This window comes from Triturus cristatus, chromosome 6 (assembly GCF_964204655.1).
Source record: "Triturus cristatus chromosome 6, aTriCri1.1, whole genome shotgun sequence".
NCBI classification, from domain to species: Eukaryota; Metazoa; Chordata; class Amphibia; order Caudata; family Salamandridae; genus Triturus; species Triturus cristatus.
The window spans coordinates 1,733,774,700-1,733,802,566 of NC_140589.1; the positions used below are offsets into that span (position 1 = coordinate 1,733,774,700).

Consider the following 27,867-nt stretch of genomic DNA (forward strand, 5'->3'; position numbering starts at 1 on the left):
GGACAGCTGTCCCTCCTCCATCCATCACTGTTCTGATTTCCTCAGTGGCATTAATCAGCGCAGTTTCAGTGCTGTGCTCCCGTCGAAATCCATACTGAGAGTGATTGAGCAGATCATTGTCCTGAATGAATTGAGATATTTGCTTATTCATGATTTTTTCAACAATTTTAGCCGGAAGTGGTTACGGGCAATGGGACGGTAGTTAGATGGATTGGCCACATCCAGGTTGGGTTTCTTCAACAAGGTAAGAATGGAGCAATCTTTCCATATGGAAGGGAAGTTGCTCTATTATTCCCTTGGCTCCGGCTCCGTCTCGGCACCAGGGCCCCACCCACAAGCGACGTCAGACCCAGTCAGGGCTTCTCACACTACTCCAGCACACACGTGTCTCTCCTCTTCCTTGGGGAGCCCCGCCCACCATCAGGCACCGTCTCGCCTGACTTCCTTGCTGAGGCGGCCACGCCCCAGGTCAGGCTCATCCCGTCTGAATTCCAAAGATCCCTTGTCCCGCTTCCCAGCTGGGACTTCTTCAAAAGGCAGGAAACCAGCAAGAATATCCCAGGAAGGCAATAGAGAGAGGGGCAGCACTTCTTGCCTTGACTCCCCTCTCTTCCCGGGCAAACACCAAGCACGAGCAGCGCTGCACGCAATAGCTCCCAGGCTTCCCCTTTCCCTCTAGATCCCTGCCCACAGCCAGGCGCTGTCTCGCCTGACTTCCGGCGGCCCTGGCAACAAGCAACTCCTTCTGGAGCAGACCGAGTGCGGGGTATGCTCCCACCACGCCTTGAAGATCGGCAACGTTTCTGCCGGGGGGGGGGGCCTCAGAGGCACAGAGCACCGCACGGCTCTACCCGTCGTAGAGCGCTCACCCCTCGCTGGTTTCTTTCAAAGGAGCACTTTTTGCCCTGTCCACGAGAGTGCGGCAGGGCCCGGATTGCAGGGCAAGGGAAAGCACTCCTATCTGGACACTCGTGGGCATCAGGGTAGCTAGCCGTGCTGCCCCATGGCCACAACAAAAAGAATAAAGCTCACCCTACGCTGTATGCAGATGGCTGGTACAGGCAGGCCAGCACGGGGGGGCCTCTGTCCTGCGTATTCGTCCCCCGGCGGTTCCTCCTGCAGCAGTCCAGTTCCCAGTAAGCACCAAGCAGCTCATTTTCATGGGGTCACAGCCCCAAAACTTATACCCCTTAGTGTATATGTTCTCCCCCTGCCACAGGGTTCTGTGCCCGGTCCAAGCCAGCTCTGGGGGAACTCACACCTTTCTCTAAATGTGCACCGCCACCCCCTTTGTCAGTGTAGTCTCTGTTCTCAGACACACCACGGGGGGAGGAGCCAGCCTTGTGGAAGGCAGGCACAGTCCCATTCAGTCTCAGGTGCTACTCCTCCCACCACTCCAAATGCAGATTGGCCTATTCAGCCTAGTACTGACTCACCCAGCCCCTGTTACTCCGGAGCCAGACATGCAATACACATCAGGCAGGTACAAAGACACATAGCACACAAAAATGCCCACTTCTAAAAGTGGCATTTCTAAAATAGTGATAATAAATCTGCGAACAACATTGCGCAGCATTTATTACCACTATTCCAAACATACCAAACTTGACCGCTCTACTCCTCTCAGATCAGGAATTACCACTGAAGCATATGTCAGGGAATCCCTAATGCATTCCTATGAGAGAGCAGCCTCACTGTAGTGAGAAACCAAAATGGCTGTTTGTCACTGCCAGGACATACCACACAGTTAAGGCACATGTCCTACCTTTTACCAACAATGCATCCTGCCCATTGGGCTAGCTAGGGCCTACCTAAGGGGTGACTGACATGTAGTAAAAGGGGGGTCACAGACATGGCAACCACTTTGCGTGCCACATCACAGCGGCAGTAAACTGCGCGCACAGGCCCTACAATGGCAGAGGCCTGAGACAGGGTTGAAAGGCTACTTTGGCGGGGGGTGTAATCAGCGCTGCAAGCCCACCAGTAGCATTTAATTTACTGGCCCCGGGTATATGACTGGGGACTGATAGGTGAATTAAATTGACCAAACAGGTGTAGACCAATCTCACCACGTTTTATCATAGAGAGCACATGCACTTTACACTGGACAGCAGTGATAAAGAGTCCTGAGTCCTAAAACCACCAATACCAGGTCAGAAAAATACTAGGAGGAAGGAAAAAAGTTCAGGGATGACCCTGCAAAAAGGGCCAAGTCCAACAGGCCCATAGTGAGTGCAGATTCGTAAAACTCCACATGTAGTTTGTAAATACCAAAAAGTAGTAAACTTACATAGTAGTGTAAGTTTACCTTTGTGAATCAGGTAAGTATTTCTGGCCAGTTAAAAGAGTATGAAAGCTCAACAGCTTAGTGGCAGAGATACCTCAATGGTATCTTTTCAACGTAAACTTTAAACGGCAAGGAAGTGTCTCAGGTAGTGACGGTGGGCCACATTGTTCTGAAACCTGTGCAAACCCCCTATGTTTACAGAGGGATCGGAAACATAAACTATGCAGAGTTTAATGTACCTGGTAAATTCTGAAGCATGTGACATCAGATATTATCACGATTCTGGGTACCCACCTTCATATCTGTCCCATATAAATTCAGGCCCATATTTTCTAAGTGCTGCTGCACACAAAGTACTCCCCTGATTGTGTATCCGGGATATCCGGATGTCCGCAATCACTATATCTGAGATACTAAAGGTGGAAAGTCCCTATGTGAAGCTAAGATCGTACTTCACCTGAGGGTGAGGAAGGAGGCAACTCCTTTTGTTTTATATTCCCTCACACACCCTAGTGGTGTCATGCTTCATCGGGACACCCTGACACCTAGAAGTCAGGGTGGGCTCGACCATATTTCAGGGAGCGTTTAGAATATTTTTGGGCCAGAGGGGGATAAAGATTAAAACTCCTCTGTCAGATCCCGGTTTCCCTTTATTCTTGGATCTGACAGGGATATTAAAAAGGGTTATGGAATAGGGTCTTATGGGTTATTATGGTCCTAAGACCCTACTGCCAACATGTTTCAGTCACAAATGCCCCATAAAGGATGCTGGACTTTCTTCAGGGCACAGATTTACACCCCCTGGAAGTTTTTGAGGTTTGGGAATTGCCCTACACTCGAACCAGTAAGGGCAGGTAGCTGCTCCTTATATATAAATGCGCATATTATGTTGTCACTCCATCCCAATTCGGGAGAGGCTCCACTTCACGCTGGACCTCAACTAGTGGGGTAGCCCTGTAGTCAGACAGCCATCAAGGGTCCTGCTCCGCTGATCTACCTGCTCGTTTTGGGTCCCAGCTGCTTGGAGATATTTTCTTAGCCCTTGCATTACCACTGAGTCATGCAAGGTGACACAAGAGTTCAAGTGAGATTTACCAAGCCACTCAAAGCTTTGCCTGGCTTAGTAAAATCTTGACTAATGCAAGGCAACAATGGGAATGTGTGGGCAGTCCCATGCATCCACCCCTGGATTTTGGCGCATTATCAGATTTACTAAGGGTGGTAAACCTGGGAATGTGTCAAAATGCTACCCCATCTCAACAGAGGCATAACAAGGAGAAATATGTTTATTTCTCTGTGTTATTTCCTCTTTCTATATTGCTGCATTCTGCAACACACATAGAAAGAGGAAATTGGCTCTGAGGATTGTAGGATTGTTTTGTGCAGGAAGTTGTCCCTTCCTGCACGATAAATACTCCTGCCATGGAGCAAGGGTGCCTGCATGCACACTGCGCTATCACAGAAAGAGCAAGAATGTGCCATATTTCAGTAAATATGGAGCATTCCTGCTCTCTTCATTTGACGCAGCTCAGCAAGTTGTCTTGCTGCATTGCGTCAAATGTTATAATAAATATGGTCCTCAGTGTTCAAGGCTGCATGCAGGTACCATTCCTAACTTTTTCTTCTATGGAACATAAACCGGCAAATACAAGCACAGTCATGCAAGGTATGGGATTTTTGGTGTCGTGACCTGCCTTTTGATTCTGGTTCACAGACCGACCTCCTACAGGGTGGTGCTGAGTTGCAAACATTGCCAAGCGTACATTGTCACCTGCATTGCATATAAATCTGCCATTGGAACAGGGTCATTAGCTTCCATTGGTGCAACAGGTGCAGTGGCACTGAGGCCCACATCCCTGAAGTGGCCTTTAAACCCTGACAATGATGTATTTTACTATCCCAATAACAGTAAAAGGGGACATTTTCCCTTCTTGCTCCATGGCCCATGGCATCCTTGCTATGCTACTGCTCAGGACACCGGTGGCCAGATATAAACTGGAATGGCGTGGCAGGCAAAATAACGATGATTAAACCCAGATCTGTGACTAGGGGTGAATGTTTGACAGTGTTCAACATTCCATCCATCTTTTTGTGTTGCATTTTCGCCAAGATATTTCCAGTTTGTTTAACTTTCCTGTTTAGTTTACACAAACTTTATAACAAAAATTATAGTACAGCACAATCAGTAACAATTCATCAAAATCTTTAAACTCTCTTTATTAAAGAAAGGGAAATGTAATATCAGAGCTACTCAATGAGATTAAATAACATAATTTCAAATATTGTTTGCCTCATTGGACTGAAATAACCATGCATATTTACAAATTATGAATGTTCCGTAACCAGAAGACAATAAGGTATTGTGTTTGTGTAGGAAAGTCATTCCTTTTTGCCCTGATCGCCCCTATTGTTTAACTGATGCTGATGGGTACTGAATCTGAAAGTGCGCTGGGCTCTGCTAACCAGGCTTAAGGCTATTGCTCTATATTCTAAAGTTTATTGTAATTGGTATAATCTTAATTGGTAAAGACAACCTACCTGTAAGTCCTAGTATATGATAGGGCATGTAGGTTTAGGGACCCAAGTGGACTCAATGCAATTAAGGGTGCACTGCTGTGGTGTCTGGTGTCATTTTAAAGCCAGGCCTGCCTTGCAGGCTGGGTTTAAGATAAAACATTATGTCCAAACTCAACTTTGGAATTAAAGGTATGTCCAAAGTTCACAACTACCTTTTTATAACTTATAAGTCACCCCTCGGTTCTCTCCTAGGTGCCCCAATGGCAGGGTGCATTGTTATAAAAAGCAGAGACAATATAAAGTATGTTTTATATGCCCTGGTAGGGAAAAACAGCCAAAGTTCTTTCTCCCTATCGTAATGCTGCTAGCCCCATAGGTTAACATGGGATGGCTTTATTAAACTTAATAAAGTCTAACTTTTGATAGGAGCTAGCTAGACATAACCTTCAAAGTATCAAAATAATGGTGAAAATAAATCCAATAACTATTACAGGAAAGTAGCTTTAGAACTTACTATCCTGAAGTTACCTAAAGCAGCCCTGTAGCACCCTCTTCTAATTGGTCAGCCTTTTACAGCCTGTGCAAATCTGCTCCCTGAGTAGGTGTGAAGAGGCCTGGGGCTTCAATAATACAGCCAGTTGTCGGTAGGAGATTTGCTTCCTGAAGAAGCTAGGGAGAGGAGGGGGCTGGGGAGATAAGCTAGACTTCAAAGGCAGGAGAATAAGTGTCACAGGACCCAGGCCAGCACCAACTTCCTTGATCCCCTGAAAGGTGGGAGCCCCCCTAACTAAATTAGGAGAAGGTCTGGAAGGGGAGTGTAGTGAGTTGTGAGCCACACCTCTGGGTTGGGTTACACAGACCCACACATCAAGGAGAGAACTTCTCCATCTTGATTTTTGGTAAAACAGTGCATTATGGCCCACAAAAATATCAGATTTCGCAGGAAGTAGTTATAGCAGAGAGAGGTTAACTTTTCCCTCATTGGTTGGGGTGTCCCCCCTCCTGCCAGCCCAGACAGGAGGATAAGTATGGGAGAGCTGCAGAGGTTCTTCAGATCACTGCATGGAACATCAGAAGAAGAGGGGCTGCCCTACTGGACCCTTGGACTGCACCACAGAAGGCTTGCACTCAGAAGGACTGCACCTCCTGCACTCACAAGGCTCCAAAAAGAAAGGACTGTGCTTGACTCAAAAGAAATGAAGTGGACTCCCTGATCAGCCACAGGTCATACAGAGCTGGAAGAAGTCACCTGCCAAGCCAAAGAGAGGATCACCCCAGCTGACCAGTTGCAACTGGAATTTTCCTGGACTGTGCAGGTGCATTGTGGGAAATTGAGTCCTAGCCCCCAGTAGGCAGTCCAGAGTCTCTGAATCCTTGGCCGGTGCTACTGGATCCTTGTTTTCACCAAAGGGATTCAGAACCAACACGATCTCCAAGTTTCAACACTTTCTACAAAGTTTTGCAGAAAAGCTCAAGGACGAGACCGGCTCACTGTTGAGAGTCAAGCCACCGTCAATCACGAGTAGGCCTGACCTTGCTGGTTTGTCCCACTGAAAGCTCTGAAGCTCCTCGCCTTCGACGTCGAGGACAAAGACTTCCAGAGAATCACTGAGACATTTCCGCTACAGCAGGCCGCTGTCATCTAATCGGATGCCGGATCCGAGGTACCTGAGGACTCATTGTCAACAGAAAACCTCCAAGAAAAAGACTAAGGGCCTGATTTAGATGTTGGCAGGACCACGATGGAGTGGACTTTTTTGGTAGTCTTCCCGCCATCCGCCCTGGTGGTCTGCCCGCCCGTTGTTACAACGCAGTGCTATTACAACGCAAGTCATTACAACGACTTGCTCAAGATGTCACGCTGCACTTAGGAATAGTATGATTTACTATCCCAACTCCAGTGTGTGTAACAGTAGGGAAGGTGTTGGAATAGTAAATCATACTATTCCTTAGTCTAGAGCGTCATCTAGCTCAAGTTGTTGTAACGACTTGCGTTGTAATGGCACTGCGTTGTAACAACGCGGTCATTGTAACGACCGCTTTGTGATTGTATCGTGGTGTAAAATCTGCGTTGATAAGGTTGTTTCCCGCACATAACCTACATACACATATGTATACTTGCACAACATATATGTGTTTTATGCAAATAAAAAAATGTTACTTATCTGCCTTTACATCAGTACTCTGCTGACAGGACACCCCCCACCCAACGGGAACATCCATATCTGCTCGATGGGACCCCGCCATTGAGACGGCAGCGGTGGGCGGTTCACCAGCACAAAGACTGCCACCGTGGCGGTCTTCTGTGTATCGCATATACATCTAAATACGCCGGGTGGAAGACTCAATCCCGCCACGTGACAGCGGAAAGACCACCAAGATCTAAATCAGGCCCTAAGTCCGAAGGTAAACTTTTGACCGGGACCTTGCCCTCAACCTATTCAACCCGCGCTCCATAACGGTCGGCTTAAAACTTTGACATTGTCCTGGCCCAGCGCAACCAGATCACCAGGAGTGTTGCTTTAAGTTTTCGGCTCTAGAATGCACAATTTTTTATTTAATCTTTAAAAATGCATATCTCCGCTTCCCTACATTTGTTGTCATTTTGGTGTTTTAAATTTACAAATATTTCTTATTTTTATAAATTGGTGTTGGATTTTTATTGTGCTTTGTCTTTTACTTATTTACTGTTTTGGTGGTATTAAATGCATTCCAGATACCCGTCTCCTCAGCTAAGCCTGACTGCTCATTTGCTAGGCTACCAACGGTTGGGCAAGGATTAATTTACTGGGACTTAACTGGACCTAATAGTGATTGTGGTATTGTTACTAGCTGAGCGTGAATATCCCACTTACTAATAACCGACTTTCCTACAGTTTCAAAAACTTCAGCCACTGGATATCAACAAGTTAAACCTATGTTGGCCCAAATGTGCATGATGCCCTGCAACACTTAGCACTGTATGCCCATCACTACCACCACCTAACAGAAGGCAGCTTTGAGTTTAAGCAGAAAAGATAACTGTATGGCCCTCATTCTAACAGAATTATAACTTATCTGTTGGAGCTGGCACTTTCTGGTTGTCTGTGGCAATGGCCGGCCAGGCAGAATGTACCACTCTTGTCAGGGGCGGGTGATTACACACACTGTATAACCTGCGCTAACCCTTGGGTAGCTCGGCACTGAGCAGTCAGGGTTATCATAGAGGCAATGTGTAAAGCTTTGGCACAGCACTCACTCAAGAGTGTCACAAAGGAGACTTCACACTTGATGTATATAAATAACGTTTGTATTCAACACATTCACTAATCAACACAACATGAATATCATGTACTTTGGGGCATAAATCACACTTAGAAATATTACTAGCAGTACTAGGCTCAACTGTGTTGAAATGACATAAATAATATGCACACTTGGGAAAGATCCTATTCTAATCCACCCCCAAGTACCCTTATGTGGTGCTACACATTGTCAACCCAACGCCCACCCCAGCAATTCCAATAATTTAATTCCACACAGTTATAGGGTGCACCCTGGATCAAACGATATCAGAAATATGTACATACAAAGAATTATAACACTTTTTAGCAGCACTGAGGGCTGAGGTCGCATGGGTAAAACCAATGTCAACCGTAGTGTTCTTCTGGGACTCAATCAATTTGTAAGGCAACATCGTCTGCCAGTGTCGTGAATCACAGATCAATCAATAAATCAGGGCATTTTAAGCGCGCTACTCTCCTGTGAGGGTCTCAAGGCGCTGAGGGGGGGGGGGGGGGGGTCCGCAGATCTGTTTAACCGAAGAACCAGGTCTTGAGGGTCTTCCTGAAGGTGTTCAGGGAGGGGGCGCGTCTGATGTCTGCCGGTACCTCATTCCAGGTCTTGGCTGCAATGTGAGAGAAGGATCTTCCGCCTGCTCTGGCTCTGTGGATGCGCAGGGTTTCTGCCAGTGCAAGGTTGGAAGATCAGAGGTTTCTTTTGGGTACGTGGAAGTTGATTCGTCGTCGAGGTATTTGGGTCTGTTGTTGTGTAGCCATTTGTAGGTGTGAGTGAGGATTTTGAAAGTTACTCTTTTCTCCACGGGGAGCCAGTGGAGACTTCGTAGGTGTTGGATGATGTGTTCGTGTCGGGGGATGCCGAGGACGAGTCTGGCAGCGGTGTTCTGTATTGTCTGGAGTTTGCGGAGTAGGGACTTGTTGATGCGTTTCCATAGTCCAGTCTACTGGTGATGAGTGTGTGGATGATTGTCTTCCTTGACTCAGGGGGGATCCACTTGATGGTCCACAGATGGTCCGCAGACTGTCACTGCCACACACACACGCACTGACTCTGCATCGATACGCGGGGCAACGGATATCAGGCAGGTCCGTTCAGAAGGTGCTCACATACAAACGCACTCAGCACCCTAATGTGGTGAAACTGATACCCAGTAAGTCAATTGATAGCACACTGCAGACCCCATGCACCAAGCCTCCCTCAACCCTCCAGCTCACCCCAACTATCCTACACCCACAGATGAAAGATAAGCAGTCCTCCTCCTGGATACTAGGCTGCATGCGGCTAAAGACACGCCTAGTAAGGGTCCCAGGAAAGCAGGTGGGAGTAGGTAGCAGGATTAATTAGGAAGCAATTGTCAAATGGGGGCGTGGCAGCCACTCGGAAAAGTTTACCCACAGGATGTGGAGCAGAAGTGGGCTGAGGGCAATAGTCAGTCACTCAAAAGGGTTCCACAAAGGCCTTCTTGCACCAGCCTAGTTCTGCGAAGCACAGGAGATCACCCAGTCTCTTGACCCACTTCCGATCACTCTTGAAAGCGTGTCTTCAACCCAGTCAGTCTCTCACACTACCCAAGCCTGAGATTGGCAATACTACTTGGCAACACAATGTCGTTGGCGGCTGTGTGAGGAGAGGGCAGTTGGTCCGCCGCACTGAAGGCCAAAACGGGGCAATTGATGAAGGAGGAATGTAGCATGGGAGCCTTTCGGAATAAGGAGGCACCCTATCAGGCACACGTCAATCAGAGTCGCACCCAGGCAATCCAGGCACAACATCTGGTATGCGTTGATACGGGACGCACCAGATTGATCCAGTCACAAACAATGAAGAGTTGCAAAGTCTGTACCTCGCTGGAAATGAGGCACAATGTTTGGTGCGTGTTGATATGGGTCACACCAGACAATTCCAGTCACACACAACGAAGAGTTGCAAATTCCATACCTCCCTGGAAATGAGACACAACGTCCGGTGTGTATTGATATGGATCGCACCAGACAATTCCGGTCACACACACAGGTGTAAGTTCAGCAGTGCCTCATGAGGTAGAATAAGGCACTACTACAGTTACACCCCCACCACTGAGAGTCGTAACCTGTGAATCATACACCGCACGCAATGAACATGCAGTCGGCGTGTCGCACAAGAGAGATTCCCGCACTATCGACCAAGCGGGCCACGCTGAATCCCATAACCGGTGAATCCACTCACCGCTAACAAGGCGCTTATGTGTGCTGAGTTCCCCACAATGCAGGGGCCACACTCCTTAGATGTGGACAAGATTTCTGGGGCTCTGCATAAGGCAATCCAGTCTCCATGATCAGTTCTAAGTTCCACGCTCATGCTGCGCTACCAGATGGGATCCAGTAGACAATGTCAGCACTTAAGAGGGTACCGCTCTCCAGGTGTCACAAGTAGACAGTGTGGGTCCCTTGGAGGAGAACTTTGATGTCACTGAGACCTCCGAAAGAACAGGGGGCAAGCCAACAAGCCTTTTTAGAGCACAATTCAGGGTGCCACACAGGCTGAGCAGCAGGTAGTCAGCCCTGGCCAGCTTCTATTCAGGAAGGGCATGTGATCCCTTTCAATGGCAGTAATCCTCCTTGTGCACAACAGATTCCTTTGGCAGTGTGCACCATGCAATTCCAGGTCCTCCCTTTCCACGTCCCCCCAAGTGCATCTCTACCCTGCTGAAGTATGGCACCAGTAGTTATACTGTAGTGTGCCTTTGAAGTCGGGGGGGGGGGGGGGTTCAGAGGGTCTCCATGTAAACCACAGATTTCTCCCCTAAATTTCAGTCCTGTCTGCCATGAGGCTGCGGCATGCAGATCTTTATCTTTAGTGGTGACATGATCTGGCTCCCAGAGGCCAAGTGTCAAAACCTCTTCCTCCAATCTACCCAGCAAGGCCCTCAAATTGCAGAAGTCTGTCATTCCAGTTGCATGCCCAATGTTTTATAGCTGGGGAATTCCCAGATGTGCTCCCACAGTATCCAGTGTGGACTGGAGTCCAGCAAAAAGGTACATAAAAAGCTTTAGAGCAGAGAAATGCCCCCTTTCTAGGAGAGGCCTTTCTAAGCTGGTAATGACAAAACCACCTTTACCACAGGAAAGGGTTTGTCATTGTGAATCCAGTGATAGGAAACGTGATGAGGCTGCTCCACAGCAAACCTTGCAGCCTGAAGTAATTTCAACCATTTCCCCATGTTAGCTTATGGGAAGAGAAAACCTCATAGGTAGTGAAAACACAGATGGGTATTAATCAGTACCTGGGCAGGGAACCTTTCACCTACCACTTGCTTCACCCCTTAAGACATACCTTCAGGGTGCTCTAGTGGTAGTAAAAGGTCCTCTCAGGATGGATAATGATTTAGAAAGACCAGCCTGAGCAGAAGTCAATTGCACACACACAGACTTGCAATGGCAGGCTGGACACATGTTTAGAAACACCGTAGGTGCCAGTGTGCACACCAGCCTGCAATGGCAGGCTGAACACATGTTCAAGCACCTCATTGGTGCAAGAGCGCAGACCGGCCTGCAATGGCAGGCTGGACACATGTTTTAAAACATTATAGGTGAAACTGCCCACACTGGCCTACAGTGGCGGTTGGCAGGGGATGGGGGTGGCAAGGTGTGGGGAGCGGGGACTGGGGAGACAAAAATAAATCCACTTACCCCTTCCTGCCTGAAGGCCAGCCGTCTCTCCCCTTCGGTCCCTTCAGCTGCCTTCTCCTCTGTTTCCTTAGCAGAAGGAAGCAGGAAGCACAAAGGCTCCCTCCCCTAAGCCAATCACAACGCTGCCATGCAGCGTTGTGAGTGGTCTGAGCGCCGTGGTTCGGCGCTCAGACGGGGGCTGTGAGGCTTCGCATATTCCTCACAAGGCCGTGTAAAGCAAGCCTGGTGGGGAAGATGCAAAGTACACATGACTGCTTGGCTGCCCCAAGAGGGCCAGCCAAGCAGTCATGCGCACTTGGAGTGGACAAACCACTCCTCCCCCATAATCCCAGCCCAGCCCCGCCAGCCCTAACCCAGCATGTAGTGAAAAATAAAATAATAACAAGGTTATTATCATTTTATTTTTCCGCTGCACTGCTCTTTTTTTTTTTTAAACAGATTTTATTAATTTTAATCATCGTTGCATCAGCTTAGTACACAATCTTAGGGCACATTGTTTGATTTAACTTTGGTTTCCTCACGTTTCACTTTGTTCCTTTGTTATATCAACAAGTCATATGTGTTCTCAAGTACTAATGCACTAAAAACAAGAAGCAAACTCAGTTCCCCTTTTCCCTCCCCCCGATTCCACTGCACTGCTCTTAAGCAGTGGGGCAACACTCCTCTGCCTTAGCGGAGGAGCCGCCCCTGCTGGCCTACAATGGAAGACTTGTCACATGTTTAAGTGCACCATTGGTGCAAGTGCACAGACCGGCCTTCAATGGCAGGATAGACACATGTTTAAGCGCATCGTTGGTTCCAGCGCATGTCGGCCTACAATGGCAGGCTGATGACCTGTTTTACAAACATCAAATAAGCACCACTTCCTAACGTGTGTAGGAAGGGCACCCACACTTTACGCTGCATTTATTGTGGGAAAGTACCCCAAGTCCAAAGGCCACTACAAGAGTATCAGGTCTAACAGTAAGCGATAACACTAATTTCTTTTAGTGAAACCTGGTGAAATTTGTGCAGGGAAAATACTCCACATATCTGAGTTCCGAAGGTGGACATAAGGTAAAGCATTCCAGCATTACCATGTTATGCCCAATTCCTAGGTGTGCAACTCAAATGGAGAGGAAAAACCTCACTCAGTAGATAAATCACCCTGCAGTGTCTCCAATTTGTGGTGTGGCAAATTAGCCAACAACTCATACTGAAGTCCTGTGCATTTTCCACAGGATATCAGTTTCTTTCACGTAACACGTTTGGTACTCAAGCCTAGTTAGCAAAATGTGTCCCTCTTTATTCAGCCCAACGTATCACAGGTTTTCTGATTGTCCCCAGCAGCAGCTCGTACAAGGGGTTCTTTCCCTGTGCGGCATCACTCTTGTCCCTTACCACACTAGCACAGGATGTCCCTGTTCAGAGCACTTTGCATTTGATTCCATTATTTGCCCTTCCTGGCACAGCATGCTTTCATTTGTCTTCCTTCATGTAGGACATATTAACTCACTCTAACCTTACATATCACGCCACTCACTGCTCCCTCTTGCACAGTTAATGTCAATTTATCCTACCTGATTTCTGTATTCACTCTGCTTTACACAGGATGTCCCTAGTCACCATATCTTACATGGGGTGTTTTAATTTGCTCTATGTGACACAGGATTTCCTTAATTTCCTACCACAGCACAACATGCCCGGATTTTCTCTCCATGCTATATCAGGTTTTAATTCACTGTACCATGTGCAGGAAGCCTCTACTTTACCTTCCTGGTGCAGTCTCCCCTGATCCGTCATGCCTGGCATAGGATACTGTTATTCACACTCCTGGCTCAAGACATCCCCATTGGTTCAGCGCGGAACAAGATGCCTTTATTTGTCCTAATTGTCAGAGGATGGCTACCTGTCGCAGGTAGTCTTTATTCATTATAACTGGCACAAAATATCCATACTCGCTGTGCTTCACAAAAATGCTTGAATTTACCCATCATGAGGAATAAAAAACAGTGATGGGTGGAATTCTTGAATTAATCTAAAGCTCTGGTACTGACTCATGGCCATATGTCCGTTCATCGGTTTTTGCCCACCGCGTCACCTCACATAGTAATCAGCCATACGCACATCATCCTTGGTCCTGCTCCCATAGAAACAGTGAAGCCCGACCTGTAAGGCCAGATCCCCCCGAAACTGGAACACGAGCACCCTCAGACCTGTGTTGGCTTTTTTGGGCTTTGTCAGTAGGGTGCTGGTTAGTTTCATTGGCACAGTGAGCACAGGACCCACATCTGAGCATACTCATCGCACTGAGGAATACAAAAAGTGAATGGATGGACGCTTGAATGAATCTCGGTCACTGGTCATTAATTGGGACCACATGCTTACTGTTTGCTGTAGCCGATGCCCTAAGTGCGATATCGTATGGATGAATATGTGAAGGTATGACAAGAGAGTTCAGACACTTGGTTGTAAGTGAAACAAGTCATGAATGCACCATATGTATCTCTATGCATGTTGGAATAATTTCATGTTAAAAATAATGTATTATATTGTTCAATAGAATTTTTGGGAGAAAACAAAGATTCTGTAGACATTAAACTGTCATAGACAGGAGCTTCTCCTCCGCCAAGGCGGAGGAGCGTCACCCCACTTCCTTCCAGAACAGCAAAAAAGGAGCAATAAAATTATAATAACGCAATGTTATTAGCATTTTATTTTTCTCTGCTCTGGCAGTTTTGTGGCTCTGGGCTTGGCAGCGCTGGGGGGAGGAGTGGTGACACCTTCATAAGTGAGCATGAATGTTTGGCTGGCCCTCTGGGGCCAGCCAGACATTCATGCGCACTTAGCATGTTCTGCACCCAGGCTGCATTACAGCCCGGGTTGAGAACATGCCCAGGCTCCTATTCTCCGTCTGAGTGCCAAACCACATCGCTCAGACCAATCACAATGCTGCATTGCAGCACTGTGATTAGCTTAGGGGAGCCTGGGTGCTTACCAATCGCACCGCTGCATTGCAGCGTTGTGATTGGCTCAGGGGAGCCTATCCTGCTTCTTGTTCCAGCAGAAGCCAGGATGAAGACTGAAGAAAGGCGGCAGCCGGCCAGCCGGCCGGCCAAATGGTAATTGATTCTAAAAAAAAAAATCTCACCCCTTACCCCCGCCCACCCCACCAAAACCTCTCCCTCTCCCCTCCCCCCCTACCACCCTCCGCCTCACTACTGATTTGCAGGACCAGCCGCGAATGGTCATAGATCGCATTATATCATTTCAACTACAGACAAATATAGCAATTTGCTTAAATTACTATGCCAAGATGTGGGTCCTGTGCTCACAGAGCCGTAGGAGTCGAGCTGCACTTTATTGACGCAAGATTTGCATTTTTGGCAAAACTGATGGACTGGAATGCGATCCTAGAGATCGCCAGTGGCTGAGGTTAATTTAAGCATTCCGTCCATCACCTTGTTGTATCTACCCATTGCCCTGATACTCCCTTCTCAGCGCAATACGTCTCTATGGGCTGATCCTTGCAAGGGGAGGTGCTGCTTGCAATTCATGTCCCAGGACTCAAAAACACCAGACCTGACCCACAATGCCTTTATTCATCCTACCCTTCAAAGATGTCCTCATGCGCCCTCCCCTGCACCACTGATCACTTTCACCCTACTCATGTCCATCCTACCTAGAATACAAGGTCCGTTTTCATCCTCCTTGACACAAGGTGCCTTTTTTCTCCCTGCATGACACTGGGGGGCATGTGTACAATGAAGTGGCAGAGAGAGGCATAAGCCTTCCTGGCTTAACGCCTCTCTCCGCCACTTCTGAAACGCAAGGCTGCACCATATTTATAGCGATGGTGCTAAGTTTAGCAGCTTAGCTCCAAAGCAGGCACCCTTGCACCATAGTACAAGGGTGTCTGCGTGCAGGGGAGTATTGTTTATGTGTAGGAAGGTGCCCCTTCCTGCCCATAAACAATGCGAAAATGCCATTCTGTCACTTTCATGTGTGCTGTTTCACACCAGAAAGTGACCAAATGGCATTTTTTTTAAAGATTGTTTATGTACAGAAAGGGACACCTTCCTGTACATAAACAATGCATGGCAATTAGCTTTTTCCATGTGTGCTGCATAATGCAGCACACATGGAAAAAGCAAAAACGAGGAGAAAAAATGCATTTCTCCTTGTTTCGCCAACTTAAGACCAGGCTTTACCTGGTCTTAATTTTGGTACAGGCTCCTATGAACGCCACCCTTGTACATAGGGGGCGGCATCAAAATAAATAGATGTTGTGGTGGAACGCCCACGGCAATGCCAACTGCCCACTTCTTTCACGCAAAGCATAGCGTGAAAGGGGGCCTTATGTACAAGGCAGCGTTAAGTCACGTTAAGTACTTAACGCTGCCTTGTACATAAGGCGCAGCCCCTATCGCCTCCACAACGACGGTAATAGTGACATTGTGGTGGTGATAGGGGCTTGTACATATGGCCCTGGGTGTCTTTATTTTCCCTACATGGCACTGACTGCCTTTATTCCTCTACATGACACTGGGTGCCTTTACTCTCCCTACATCACACAGGATGCCTTTATTCATCCTATCCTTCAAAGATGTCCTCATGTGCTCTCCCTTGCACCGGAGATCACTATCACCCTACTCGTGTTCATCCTACCTAGTATACAACGTCCTTTTTCATCCAATTTGACACAGGATGCCTTTATTCTCCCTACATGAAACTGGATGCCTTTATTGTCCATACATGACACAGTTTGTCTTTATTCTCCCTACTTGACACTGGATACCTTTATTCCCTCCACATAACATAGGATACCTTCATTTTCCCCTACATGACACAGGATACCTTTATTCTCCCTAGATGACACAGGAAAGTCTTTATTCCCCCTACTTTACACAGGTTGTTCCTATTCTCCCTACATGGCATTGGATGCCTTTATTCGCCTGACATAACACAAGATATCTGTATTCTCCTAGATGACACTGGGTGCCCTTATTCTTCCTACATGACGCAGCATGTTCTCTTTCTCCCTACATGACACGGGATGTTTTTATTCTCTCTACATAACACTGGATTTTGCTATTCGCCATCCTCTGCAGAGAACTGCCCTATTCAGCCTAGCTGCCTTAGGATGTCCCGAACTGCATTCCCTGTCACGTGTTACTTTGATTTCCCCTGCCTGGCACAAGATATTCGCAGTTGCCCTCTCTGGCAGAGGAATCCCCTCTTCACCTCACCTAGCACAGACGCAGGACGCCTCTGCTAGTAGCTAGTTCTGTTCACTTACCTTGGTACTGAATGCCTTTAATCGCCATTCCTGGCACAGGAGTTTCCAGTTAGTTCAACCTGGCACAGAATGCCTTTATTCCAGTCACCAGCCCTGTCGCCCACTCGCTGTTACGGGCATTAGGCACCTCTGATCGCCCTATCTGGCACAGAATGTCATTACTTTTCCAGAACTGGCACACGATACTTTTGTTTGCCCTCCCTGCCACGAGGTATCCATGCTCTCCTTTACTGGCACGTGAAGCATAGCCCCACTTACTTACTCCTAGCACAGAATATCCCTACTCACTCTCATTGGCATTTGGCTGCTCTATTTGCACTGCCTGGCACAGAATATGCCCGCTTACGCTCCTTGGCAAGAGGCACCTCTATAGATTGTACTCTTTACTCACCCTTCTTGGTACAGCGTTCCTATATTGTCCCAACCTGGCACAGGACGTCCCTGCCCACCCTTCTTGGCACAGAGTGTCTCTATTCTCCGTACCTGGCACAGGACGCTCTACTCACCCTTCTTGGCACGGGGGGGTGGGGGCTTATTTGTCCTACCTGGCAAATGAAGTCTCTTCTCACACTCTTTGGCACAGGCGCTTCTATTCACCTTATCTGGCAAAGAGCGTCCCTACTCACCCTTCGTGGCACGGGCGCATCTATTCGCTGGACCTAATAGGGGACACCCCTGCTTGCCCTTCTTGGCACGGAGTGCTTATTTTAACTCTGCCTAGCACAGAATGTGCCCGGTCACCCTCCTTGGCACTGAGCATCCTTATGAGTCCTATCTGGCACTGTGGCACAGAATGTCCATATCCGCCCTCCTTGGCACGGAGCACCTCCATGGGTCATATCTGGCTCAGAATGCTCATATCCGCCCTCCTTGGCATCTGACGACCCTCCTTGCCGAATATGGCAAAGAATGCCCATACTCGAACTCATCGGCACGGCGCAACTCGACAGGCCCTACCTGGCACAGAATATCCATATCCGCACTCCTTGGCATGGGACGCGCCTACTCGCCCTACCTGGCACAGGATGTCCTTGATGTAGCCCCCGCAGAGCTCGTGGCCCTGCAGGTCGAAGAACTCCATGATTGTCCAGTACTTCTCGGCGACGGTGTTGTCCTTGGCTTGGTCGCAGCAGCCGAACTGTTCATAGAGGGAGCAAAACTCCAGGTGCGAGGCAGGCTGGAAAGGGGGCGCGTAGTCCAGACACTGGGGATGCCCGAGCAGCAGGTCCGCCTGGAGTAGGCAGGCTGCAATGAAGACGCTGGCCAGGAGGGCAGAAACCTTCTGATAACCCCCAGTCAAGACACTACCCTGGGGAGCGTGAGGAGAAGATATGGCGCGCGCGCTCCCGGTCCCTTGAGCGCCCATCCTCCTCCGAGCTTTGCACAGTTCAGGAAAGCGCTCGGTGTGCGCTCGGCGTCCTCGCGGAATTTGCTATCTGTTGGGCTGGGAGGACTGCAGGCTCTTCTCGTTAGGAACGTCACTCCAGCCCTGGTTTCCCAGTGGGCCTCTGATGCTCCCTCCCTCCTTCAAGACACCAGAGCTCCGAAGATCACACACTGCTTCAGCTCAGACGGGCAATCCATTTCAGAGCCTGTCAGCGAGAGGTGTGTGTTTTCTTAACCTACCCTCTGCTGGCTACCCACTGAAGCTTCTGGTTTACTAGCATCTAGGCTCAGGCTGTGCTTGCTACCCCTTGTAGCTGCCCCCTGCTTCTGGTTTACAAGCACATAGGCTGTGTCAGCTACCCCCTGAAGCTGCCCCTACTTCTGGCTTCGAGCACATAGGCTGTGCCAGCTACCCCCTGAAGCTGCCCCTACTTCTGGCTTCGAGCACATAGGCTGTGCCAGCTACCCACTGAAGCTGCCCCTACTTCTGGCTTCGAACACATAGGCTGTGCCAGCTACCCCCTGAAGCTGCCCCTACCTCTGGCTTCGAGCACATAGGCTGTGCCAGCTACCCACTGAAGCTGCCCCTACTTCTGGCTTCGGGCACATAGGCTGTGCCAGCTACCCCCTGAAGCTGCCCCTACTTCTGGCTTCGAGCACATAGGCTGTGCCAGCTACCCCCTGAAGCTGCCCCTACCTCTGGCTTCGAGCACATAGGCTGTGCTAGCTAGCCTTCTGCTTCTGGTTTACAAGCACCTAGGCTGTGTCAGCTACCCCCTGAAGCTGCCCCTACTTCTGGCTTCGAGCACCTAGGCTGTGCCAGCTACCCCCTGAAGCTGCCCCTACTTCTGGCTTCGAGCACATAGGCTGTGCCAGCTACCCCCTGAAGCTGCCCCTACTTCTGGCTTCGAGCACATAGGCTGTGCCAGCAACCCACTGAAGCTGCCCCTACTTCTGGCTTCGAGCACATAGGCTGTGCCAGCTACCCCCTGAAGCTGCCCCTACTTCTGGCTTCGAGCACATAGGCTGTGCCAGCTACCCCCTGAAGCTGCCCCTACTTCTGGCTTCGAGCACATAGGCTGTGCCAGCAACCCACTGAAGCTGCCCCTACTTCTGGCTTCGAGCACATAGGCTGTGCCAGCTACCCCCTGAAGCTGCCCCTACTTCTGGCTTCGAGCACATAGGCTGTGCCAGCTACCCCCTGAAGCTGCCCCTACTTCTGGCTTCGAGCACATAGGCTGTGCCAGCTACCCCCTGAAGCTGCCCCTACTTCTGGCTTCGAGCACATAGGCTGTGCCAGCTACCCCCTGAAGCTGCCCCTACTTCTGGTTTACAAGCACCTGGGCTGTGCTAGCTTGCCCCCCGAAGCGCCCTCTGCTTCTGGTTTATAATCACCGAGGGTGCGCTAGGCCTAGGTATCCCCCGATTGGTCTTGGTGACCCATATTTTTCACAAGAGGCATTTTATATTGTCGTAAAGCAAAGCACCACAACATGCAGGCCTTGCGCATTTGATTGGTAGAGAGAACGGCAAGGGTTCGGCTTCAGATTTTCGAAATGCACTTCCAATCAATATTTGTATGGCAAATCATTTTTTTTTAATTAGTTTTTTTTAATTAGTCGCGAACCGATTCGTTTTCGACACGAAGATGGTTCGTTCTCGACTCGCAAAGCGATTAGTTTGTTGTTACTAGTCGATAAGTCGAACCGTTTTCGTCAAATTCGATTAATGTTTGTCACAAAGACATTGTGGCGGAGAAGTATTGGATTGGGAGGAACGGGACTGGTGTGTAACGGCACGCAAATCCACGTTTGTTGGGATGAAAATGAATTATTTTTGTTTTTTCTCATATTCCAGACAAAACTGCTGGTGCAAGTAGAGGACGTTTGCTTATTCAAAATTACAGACCCGCAAGCTATCATCATCGTTTACACGAATAGTTAAGGGACAAAATAAAGACATCTGGCTATTGGTCCATGTAATAAACATTCCAGACGTTTAGCATATGATGTCAGTCTGAACCCAAAAATCTTAGTAAACGTCCTTGGGGGGAAGGGGCTAGTGCGCCTGGAAGGATCTCGGGGGGAGTGCCGGCTCGATGTAATTAACATAACCGGCAAGTAACCTGGCCTGGCACTGTGAACACTGCTCTGCTAGGCCACCCAGTCTGTATGAGTAGTGTTTAGAATGCCACAATACGCCTTTGTCGTGTGCCCTGGAGTCAGGCAGCTGGGCACCAGGAACTTCCTCCTTTGCGCATGCCCACACAGTGCTTTGCTGCTGGGTAGTGCGCGCACAGCCAGCCCGTGCGTCAGTGGCAGTGTGTGACTTCAGAAAGTGGTCGGGGCTAAAGGTCGTCCGAGACTTCCATGCTGCGAAGACCACCCACCGTGACTGTCTATCCAAAGAGGGTCCGGTGGATGTGGTTCTCTCCCTCGGACACAACTGTGCACAATACGAGGCAAAATGGTGCATTTTACTGCATATTGTGATACAGAATGGGGATAAAAATATATATATTTCAAATGTGGGAGTAAATGAAGGCCTGCGCAGCAAGCCGTGTTGGTGCAGAGTGTTGGCTATGTATTTTAATCAAGTCCCTGTGCTTACGTTTATTGTGAAAGTCAATTTGCTTTGGAAATAATATAAAATATGCCGATGGACATTGCATGTGCATTCGCTAGGCAGCTGGGCTTCAAGTGGGATGAAAAAAGTGGTGGGGGAGGGTGTTTATCAAAGGGGTGTGGCCTACTTAATTAAAGGCATGGCATATACATGTAAACATAGGGGCATATTTACTATTATTTCACACAATGCTGTAACTTGCTGCACTGTGTTGTACGAAAGGGAGAGAGCAGAAATGCTTCATATTTACAAAGATAGAGAGCAGAAATGCTTCATATTTACAAAGATAGAGAGCAGAAATACTTCATATTTACAAAAATATGGAGCATTTCTGCTCTCTCCTTGCAGTGGCGCACTGTAGGCAGCCTAGCACCAATGTGGGCATGCTTGCACCGTAATGCAAGGGTGCCTGCACTATGGGCAGGGTTGTTATTCTGCAGGAAGGGACATAGCAACAATCCTTAAAGGCTAATTCCTTTTTCCATGTGTGCTGCATTCTGAGAAACGAGATGAGGTGCAGCTGGAGATGTGGAGTGAAAAAGGGCTTACATGTCTAACAGAGTGAACATAACAGGAGTGATTAGCAGGCCATTTTGAAGGGTATTTTTCAAAGTGTGCCAAATAGTAATGGCCTTCCATATAATTACTTTTTGACTGTTTCCCAGAGCCACTAATGACTGAATTAATATGTAACTGACTCCACCACAGACCTACTTGCCTTCCACTATGATAAGCAGTGGATAGTGGTATTCCAGCAGGCAGTGGTCCACATGTGGCAGTGTCTTGCATCACTCTGCCAGTCTTTCAAAGGAGCTCGACTGATATGGGCAGGCTCTGGACTGGTCCAACTGACTATTCAGAAGTATTGGTTTTTCAGTATATCTCTGAATGTACACTATTTTGCACAGTATCACATATGTCGGAATCATTTCCACCCACTCAACATACAAAATGCTTCCCACCGACTTTAATAGGATCACAGGTTCAAATCCCACCAGTACCAATCAACCTTTCACCCTTCTAAGGTTGATAAAATGAGTACTGTTGAGTTGAGTAACAATAAACATCTGTTATTCAGCTGTCAGATGCTTCAAGCAGTGAACGTACACTTTACACAGTGCTTAATTTGTGCCGGTGCTTTCCGGTGCTTAGCACCGGCACTTATTTTTTAGGGCCGGGTCTAGCATGATATCAGCTTACTACATTCCAGTACTGCTACATTCACACGGTCTTCCTGGTAAATAGGTGATATCCCACTGCAAATCCATACCTGGGTTTCAGTGTTGGGCTGATTAGGCATGGATTTGCGGGTAAAATGTTTGAATTTGGATGACGCGTCCGCATGCCGTATAATGAGGCACAAACCTCCAGAAACTTCCTGGTTGAGGTCCTTGCCTCAGCCGAACTAATAGTAATCACAGCGCCAGTGTGATACAATGACTGCTTGAAAATGGATTAATAGCCTGGCCCCGTCCCTCTTGGAGAATCGGCAAGTGTTTTCTCCGAGTCGGACCAATGCGGATTAGTGTCCTCACTTTTCACCCGCCCCAGCGCACTGCGCAGCTGCAGCACTAGTCTGTCAGCTAAAGAAGCAAGCAGAGTGTCACGCAGCAGCAGCTCTAATTAAAAGTTTTGAAACAAAAAGGCAGTAAGTAATGATTTAATTTTCGTAGCATGCGCAAGTTTGTCTTGTTTAATGGTTGAGTTACGTGCCCAGAAAAGTGTAACCTCTCATTTCTTGCGCTTGTTTTTACGTAAACGTAGCCTAAATTCATTTGCATATTCTACTGCAGATGACCTGCCATACAATCCTGATTGCAGGGCTACACGAGTGATGATAAATAACGTGTCTGCATGTTGTTGTTTATTCTACAGCAACCAGGTTTCCAGCTTTCATTTTTTTATTCGTACAGTGTTGTGTTCTTTCTTACTGTATTTTGCAGAGATCTGAAAAAAGCATGACGAGCCGAGAGCTAGGGCTTTATAAATATAAAGAGAAAGTGAAACCAATGGTTGTATGGAATGAAGAGGATGAGTTTACTTGAAACGTGGATGCTAGAGATTGCAGTATTTGTGACATAAGGATTTATATTACTAAAAGATAAACCCCATCATAATTGCAGTTAAGATTTTAACTATGTCTATAAAAGAATTATATTTCAATATATATTATAGAATACACACATTTGATAGTTGTGAGTGCATTTGAGTATGCCAAAAATGTGTCTTAGAATCGGTCTAATAAAATTGCAGCTCATTACAAGGCAAATGTAATACATTTTTTGCACCATTACGCCCACTTTGTGATGAGGACAAAGGCTTCAGAATGAAAAAACTCCAGCTCTACAGTGTCAGGTGTAGTATAATTCCCAAGGAAGAGTATTCCCCAGCAATGGTAACCATGTTAAAAGTGTTCCCCAAACTATTCCTCGTGGTTTATTCACGAGTTCTGAAATTTGTAAAGGTAGCACTTCTGGGTTGATCAGCAACATCTGATCGAGTGAGCCAGCTTTTTTTCACGATGCCCACCACTTACGGTGCTCAGAGGCATGGTTAAGGCCTACATTCATGCAGTTCAATACATGGTTCATGTAAAAGGGATTTGGATAAATTCTTGTAATTTGCGAGACAGGACTCTCACCTTGGATTTTCTTTAACACCCCATTGCATTCTGGAATCTGGAATCTTGGTTTACTTTAATTGTACCCATTGTACTAAAACGATATTACATAGTTTACTAAAATAAAATAACATGACTGGATTAGCCTTCCCCTAATGACGTAGAGCCATCAAGTAAATACACAACAGCGTCCCTTTAGATGGATTTTGAGAAACACCTGTAAAGTTCCTTGGTTTCCATGGGTGACGTGGGGGTGATTTTTCCCTGCGATTAAGACAAACCATCAATTGATCAACTTTTGCTCCATACAAAACCTGTGCGCACGTCATGAGCATCATTGTGTTTTTTAACCAGCATTCCAACGGAGCAAAGAGGGCAGCAATATTCTTTACAAAAATGTTATTGGCAAAATAACTTTCCGCCTTCATTCCTGTGTATCCGCCCCTTCTTTACTTTGCCTGTCCATCCACTCTTGTCTATATGTCTTTCTTTACCAGATCAACTTTCCCCAACTTTCATTTTTTCAACAGATGCACTCCATTACCCTCTTATTAGATCCTCTTTCTCCGTTATGTCTGTCTCTCTCCTTTGTTTGCACCATTCATAGCATTTTCTCTGTCTTCATCCATCTCATTACTTCGATTTCTTTCTCTTCCTCATGTTTGTCTCTCTCTTTCAGGCTCGGTCTTCTCTCTCGCTTGTTCTTTCTCTATTCGCATTCTATGCTTCCACCTATTTGTATCCACTCATTCTGTCTCCTTTTTTTCATTCCATCCCTTTCTGACTCCCTTTAATCCAGTTTCCCTCCCTCCATTTAGCTTTGTGCTTTGCTTTTTCTTTCGCAGTACACATCTGTGTATCCTCTTACATTATTTGTACTTTCAGGTACCCTTTCTGGTCCACATGTTGTTGAAGATCATTCATCAGCACTACACCTACAGAGTCAGAAACCCTTGGCCTACCCAGCAGTGGAGGCGTTTTAAGGCATGGGCAAATAGGGTCCCTGCCTTGGGCCCCAGTCTTTCAGGGGCCCCCTTATAAAACTAGCTCTGTTCTGAAAAGAGTGACTTGCCCTGATTACCATGACTAATTCTTTTTTAAACAGATTGTTTTAAATACCGTTTTCCTCTTTAATGTGGGTGATATGTGACAGTCTATTATGGACATTTTGGAGAGATATGCTGTTTTTATATTTCATGTAACTTCTATAAAAAGTTTATTTTAGACCAAAGCAGTACCTCTCAAATGAGAAATGGGAGGGCATCACAGAGATTATTTGCAGCAATATTAGTGTGCTGCTGCTGTGTTAAATGTTGAAAACACGAGTCATAATCCCTGAATATTGATGTAAACACATTTAAAAATTTGGACACATTTTCCTTGATCACTTAACATGCCTATCCTTGAGGCCTGCCCTACTTGGCACTCTTGTCCACAAAAAATGCATGTGCCAAAGGTTTGAAGCACTGGGCTAATATCAGCTGGCTATTTAATATTTACATGCCAGAGGCTTGTGGTAGTGGGCAAATATCAGCTGCCCATATGATGTGCATAGGCTTTCACAACTTGCCATATATAATATACCAACCAAACAGAAGCCTGCACAAGTGGAAATGTCCGACTCGGGTATGTAACATTTGCAGACCTCCATTATATGCGCTGTAATGCTTAAGTCATCTGCACATCTGAAAAGTGTAATTTTCAGATATCATACTACAGCATTAAATACTGTGCATTTGCAAAGGGTCTGCATGGTATACTATAGGCATATCTGTGACATTACATTTTACATGAGCATATGATATATGCACATTTTAGAGACCTGATATAGCATATATTCAGAGGTTTTAGATGTCCATATTTAGCATATTACAGGACTGAATGATGTACATGAATCAGTTACAGGCAGTGCATATGCCAGAGAGGTGAATACTGTGCATCGAGTAAAATATTCTTCATGTGATAGATGCCTTCATAGTGGGCTCGTACCTCTCAGCTCTATAATACCATATATTTTTTGGTAACAAGATGTACATATATCAGTGAAAAGCAAATTCTGCAAATTCTCAGAGCAAAAGAATTGAGAAGTGTGGTGTGGTACTCTCTCGTACTAATAGAGTGGTCCGGGGCAGTTTAGGGTGTTATTTGAAAATCAAGCCTAGGGAGAAACAAAACACAAGAGAAGTAGATATTAATTTCAGCATTTCTTTAGAGTAAGGCCTTTCATGGTCAGAAAAATTTCATTATCTGCGATTCCAAAAGTTATGACATCCAGTCTCTTATGTGGGTTTGCCTTGATTTTATTAACAACGTGTTATGCTTTAATTCAGATCCGTTATTACATCTGGCTTTCAGTGCCAGTGCCAGTTTGGATGTGGGTGGAGCCAATATAGTAAATGGGTGGAGCCAGTGGAGGAGGTGGGTGAAGCCAGGGAGTGGGTGTGGCCTCGTACAAAAATTTGAGCACCTGTACTTAATATTTTACAAATTAAGCACTGACTTTACAAATACACTTTTTCTCTATATATTAGCCAGTGTTTTACCCAGAGCGCTTTTTTATCCATGGGCCATCTTTCTCTTGCTTCAGAAAGGCTCTGATTGGCAGCCTGCAACATGAGGAAAAATGTTGCAGGCAGCTATTTCAGGACTTGGGGACTTAGTCCCCTGTCCTGTGGGTAATTAAAATTAATATATATGGGTGCATGGTAGAGATACCCTGCCCCCCATCCTGGCCCCCAGGCCTTGTTAGGGGTCCTAGAGGGACACCCCCACCCTCCAGGACTAAAATATAAAAAAAATATATAATAAAAGTTGTGATCCAACATTCGGCCCTTGGATGGGGTCTCGGCGGCCCATTAGCAGAGGAAGATTGGGGAGGGGGCCACATATCCCCCTCCGCTTCACTTTGCATTTGGCCCCAGTGGATGGGGTCCCCGGGACGCTGATGGCAGGGCCGGCTTTAGCGCTGATGGCGCCAGGTGTGACAATGTTTGTTGGTGCTTCTCAATGGGCACCTTCTCCATGGATTTCCTCTCTACCACCCTTTAACAGTACCCCCCAAGTCTCTATAACCACTCTCTCCTGCATTTCTTTTGTTTTATAGCGCCAGTGAAAGGTGTCAGAGCACTTCACATCACATGCACATTACAGAGAGACAATGAATCATAAGTGTGTAAATCAGTGAACAGGAAATGTTACATCAGACAGAGGACTACAAAGTGTAGGAGTCACAGGTCATCCCTACTGATAGACAGTATAGTTTAATAGTGCTTGGTCTGGAGAAGCACAAACTCAAAATATAAAACGTAACACCATGGCTGGGGGTTGGCTTTACTAATAAGAATTGATTTCTACCCAAGTGAACCATTTTTGCAACATTAGAAAAATGAAAGACTTGGGGAAAAATCTTAACGTTCTAATCTATACCTTGCAATTTGCATGCAACTCTTTGATGATAGTTATTAGTTTACTATTCTAGATTAGGATTTTTTTCTCTTTTTTTCTGTTCCAAATAGTTTATTTCCATTTGAAAGCAAAATACAATCATTCAAATGTTACATCACCCTTGCAAGGCTTAAAAAGAGAAATACCATACTACATAAGTAGGAAAAGGAGAACATGCAGTAGTCATCATGAGAGTTAGTGAACAGTCTTAGGTTATGCAATATAGATCTACCTAAATGGAGATTATATTTATTACATCAATGAATATTCACCCTTTAGGAAGTGTTTATATATATATATATATATATATATATATATATATATATATATATATGATCGCTCACTCCTTCCTCCTTCCAGAAACAAGGCAAGCACTCGTAGGGGGATTATTCTTTTCAAATTTATTAAATTATCCGCTCTGAAACATGACGCGTTTCGGCTGACGCCTTAGTATAATGTTTTTAAGTTTCGCGCCACAATGCGGCTCACATTTAAAATACCGTCACAGGTCACATGATGCACTATACATTTTTCATGGAAATCAAAGAAAGACCACTGAACTCGTATGTATCGACGCCATATTTGAGAATGCAATTCCTCAACGGGCCCGATATACGGGACAAACCTCACTAGGTAATTTACAAAGCGAAGCCAACAATATATATATATATTATTAGTGGGAAAGAAATGATCTTAAATCCCATTTAGATCTCAATATTAATCATGCCGTGTATCGGCTGAGACCTGAGTTCAATGCTTGTAT

At 46.7% G+C, this 27,867-nt stretch overlaps 1 protein-coding gene across 1 annotated transcript in view; it reads right to left on the reverse strand.

Moving 5' to 3' along the window:
* The window catches only part of HHIPL2 (HHIP like 2), a 311,277-nt gene extending 292,861 nt beyond the window's left edge, over positions 1 to 18,416 (reverse strand). Inside the window, exon 1 of the mRNA XM_085609394.1 lies at positions 18,045 to 18,416. Within this exon, the coding sequence (XP_085465520.1) occupies positions 18,045 to 18,395 (351 nt within the window). The 5' untranslated portion in view covers positions 18,396 to 18,416. The remainder of the gene's footprint in view (positions 1 to 18,044) is intronic.
* Between the last annotated feature and the right edge of the window lie 9,451 nt (positions 18,417 to 27,867).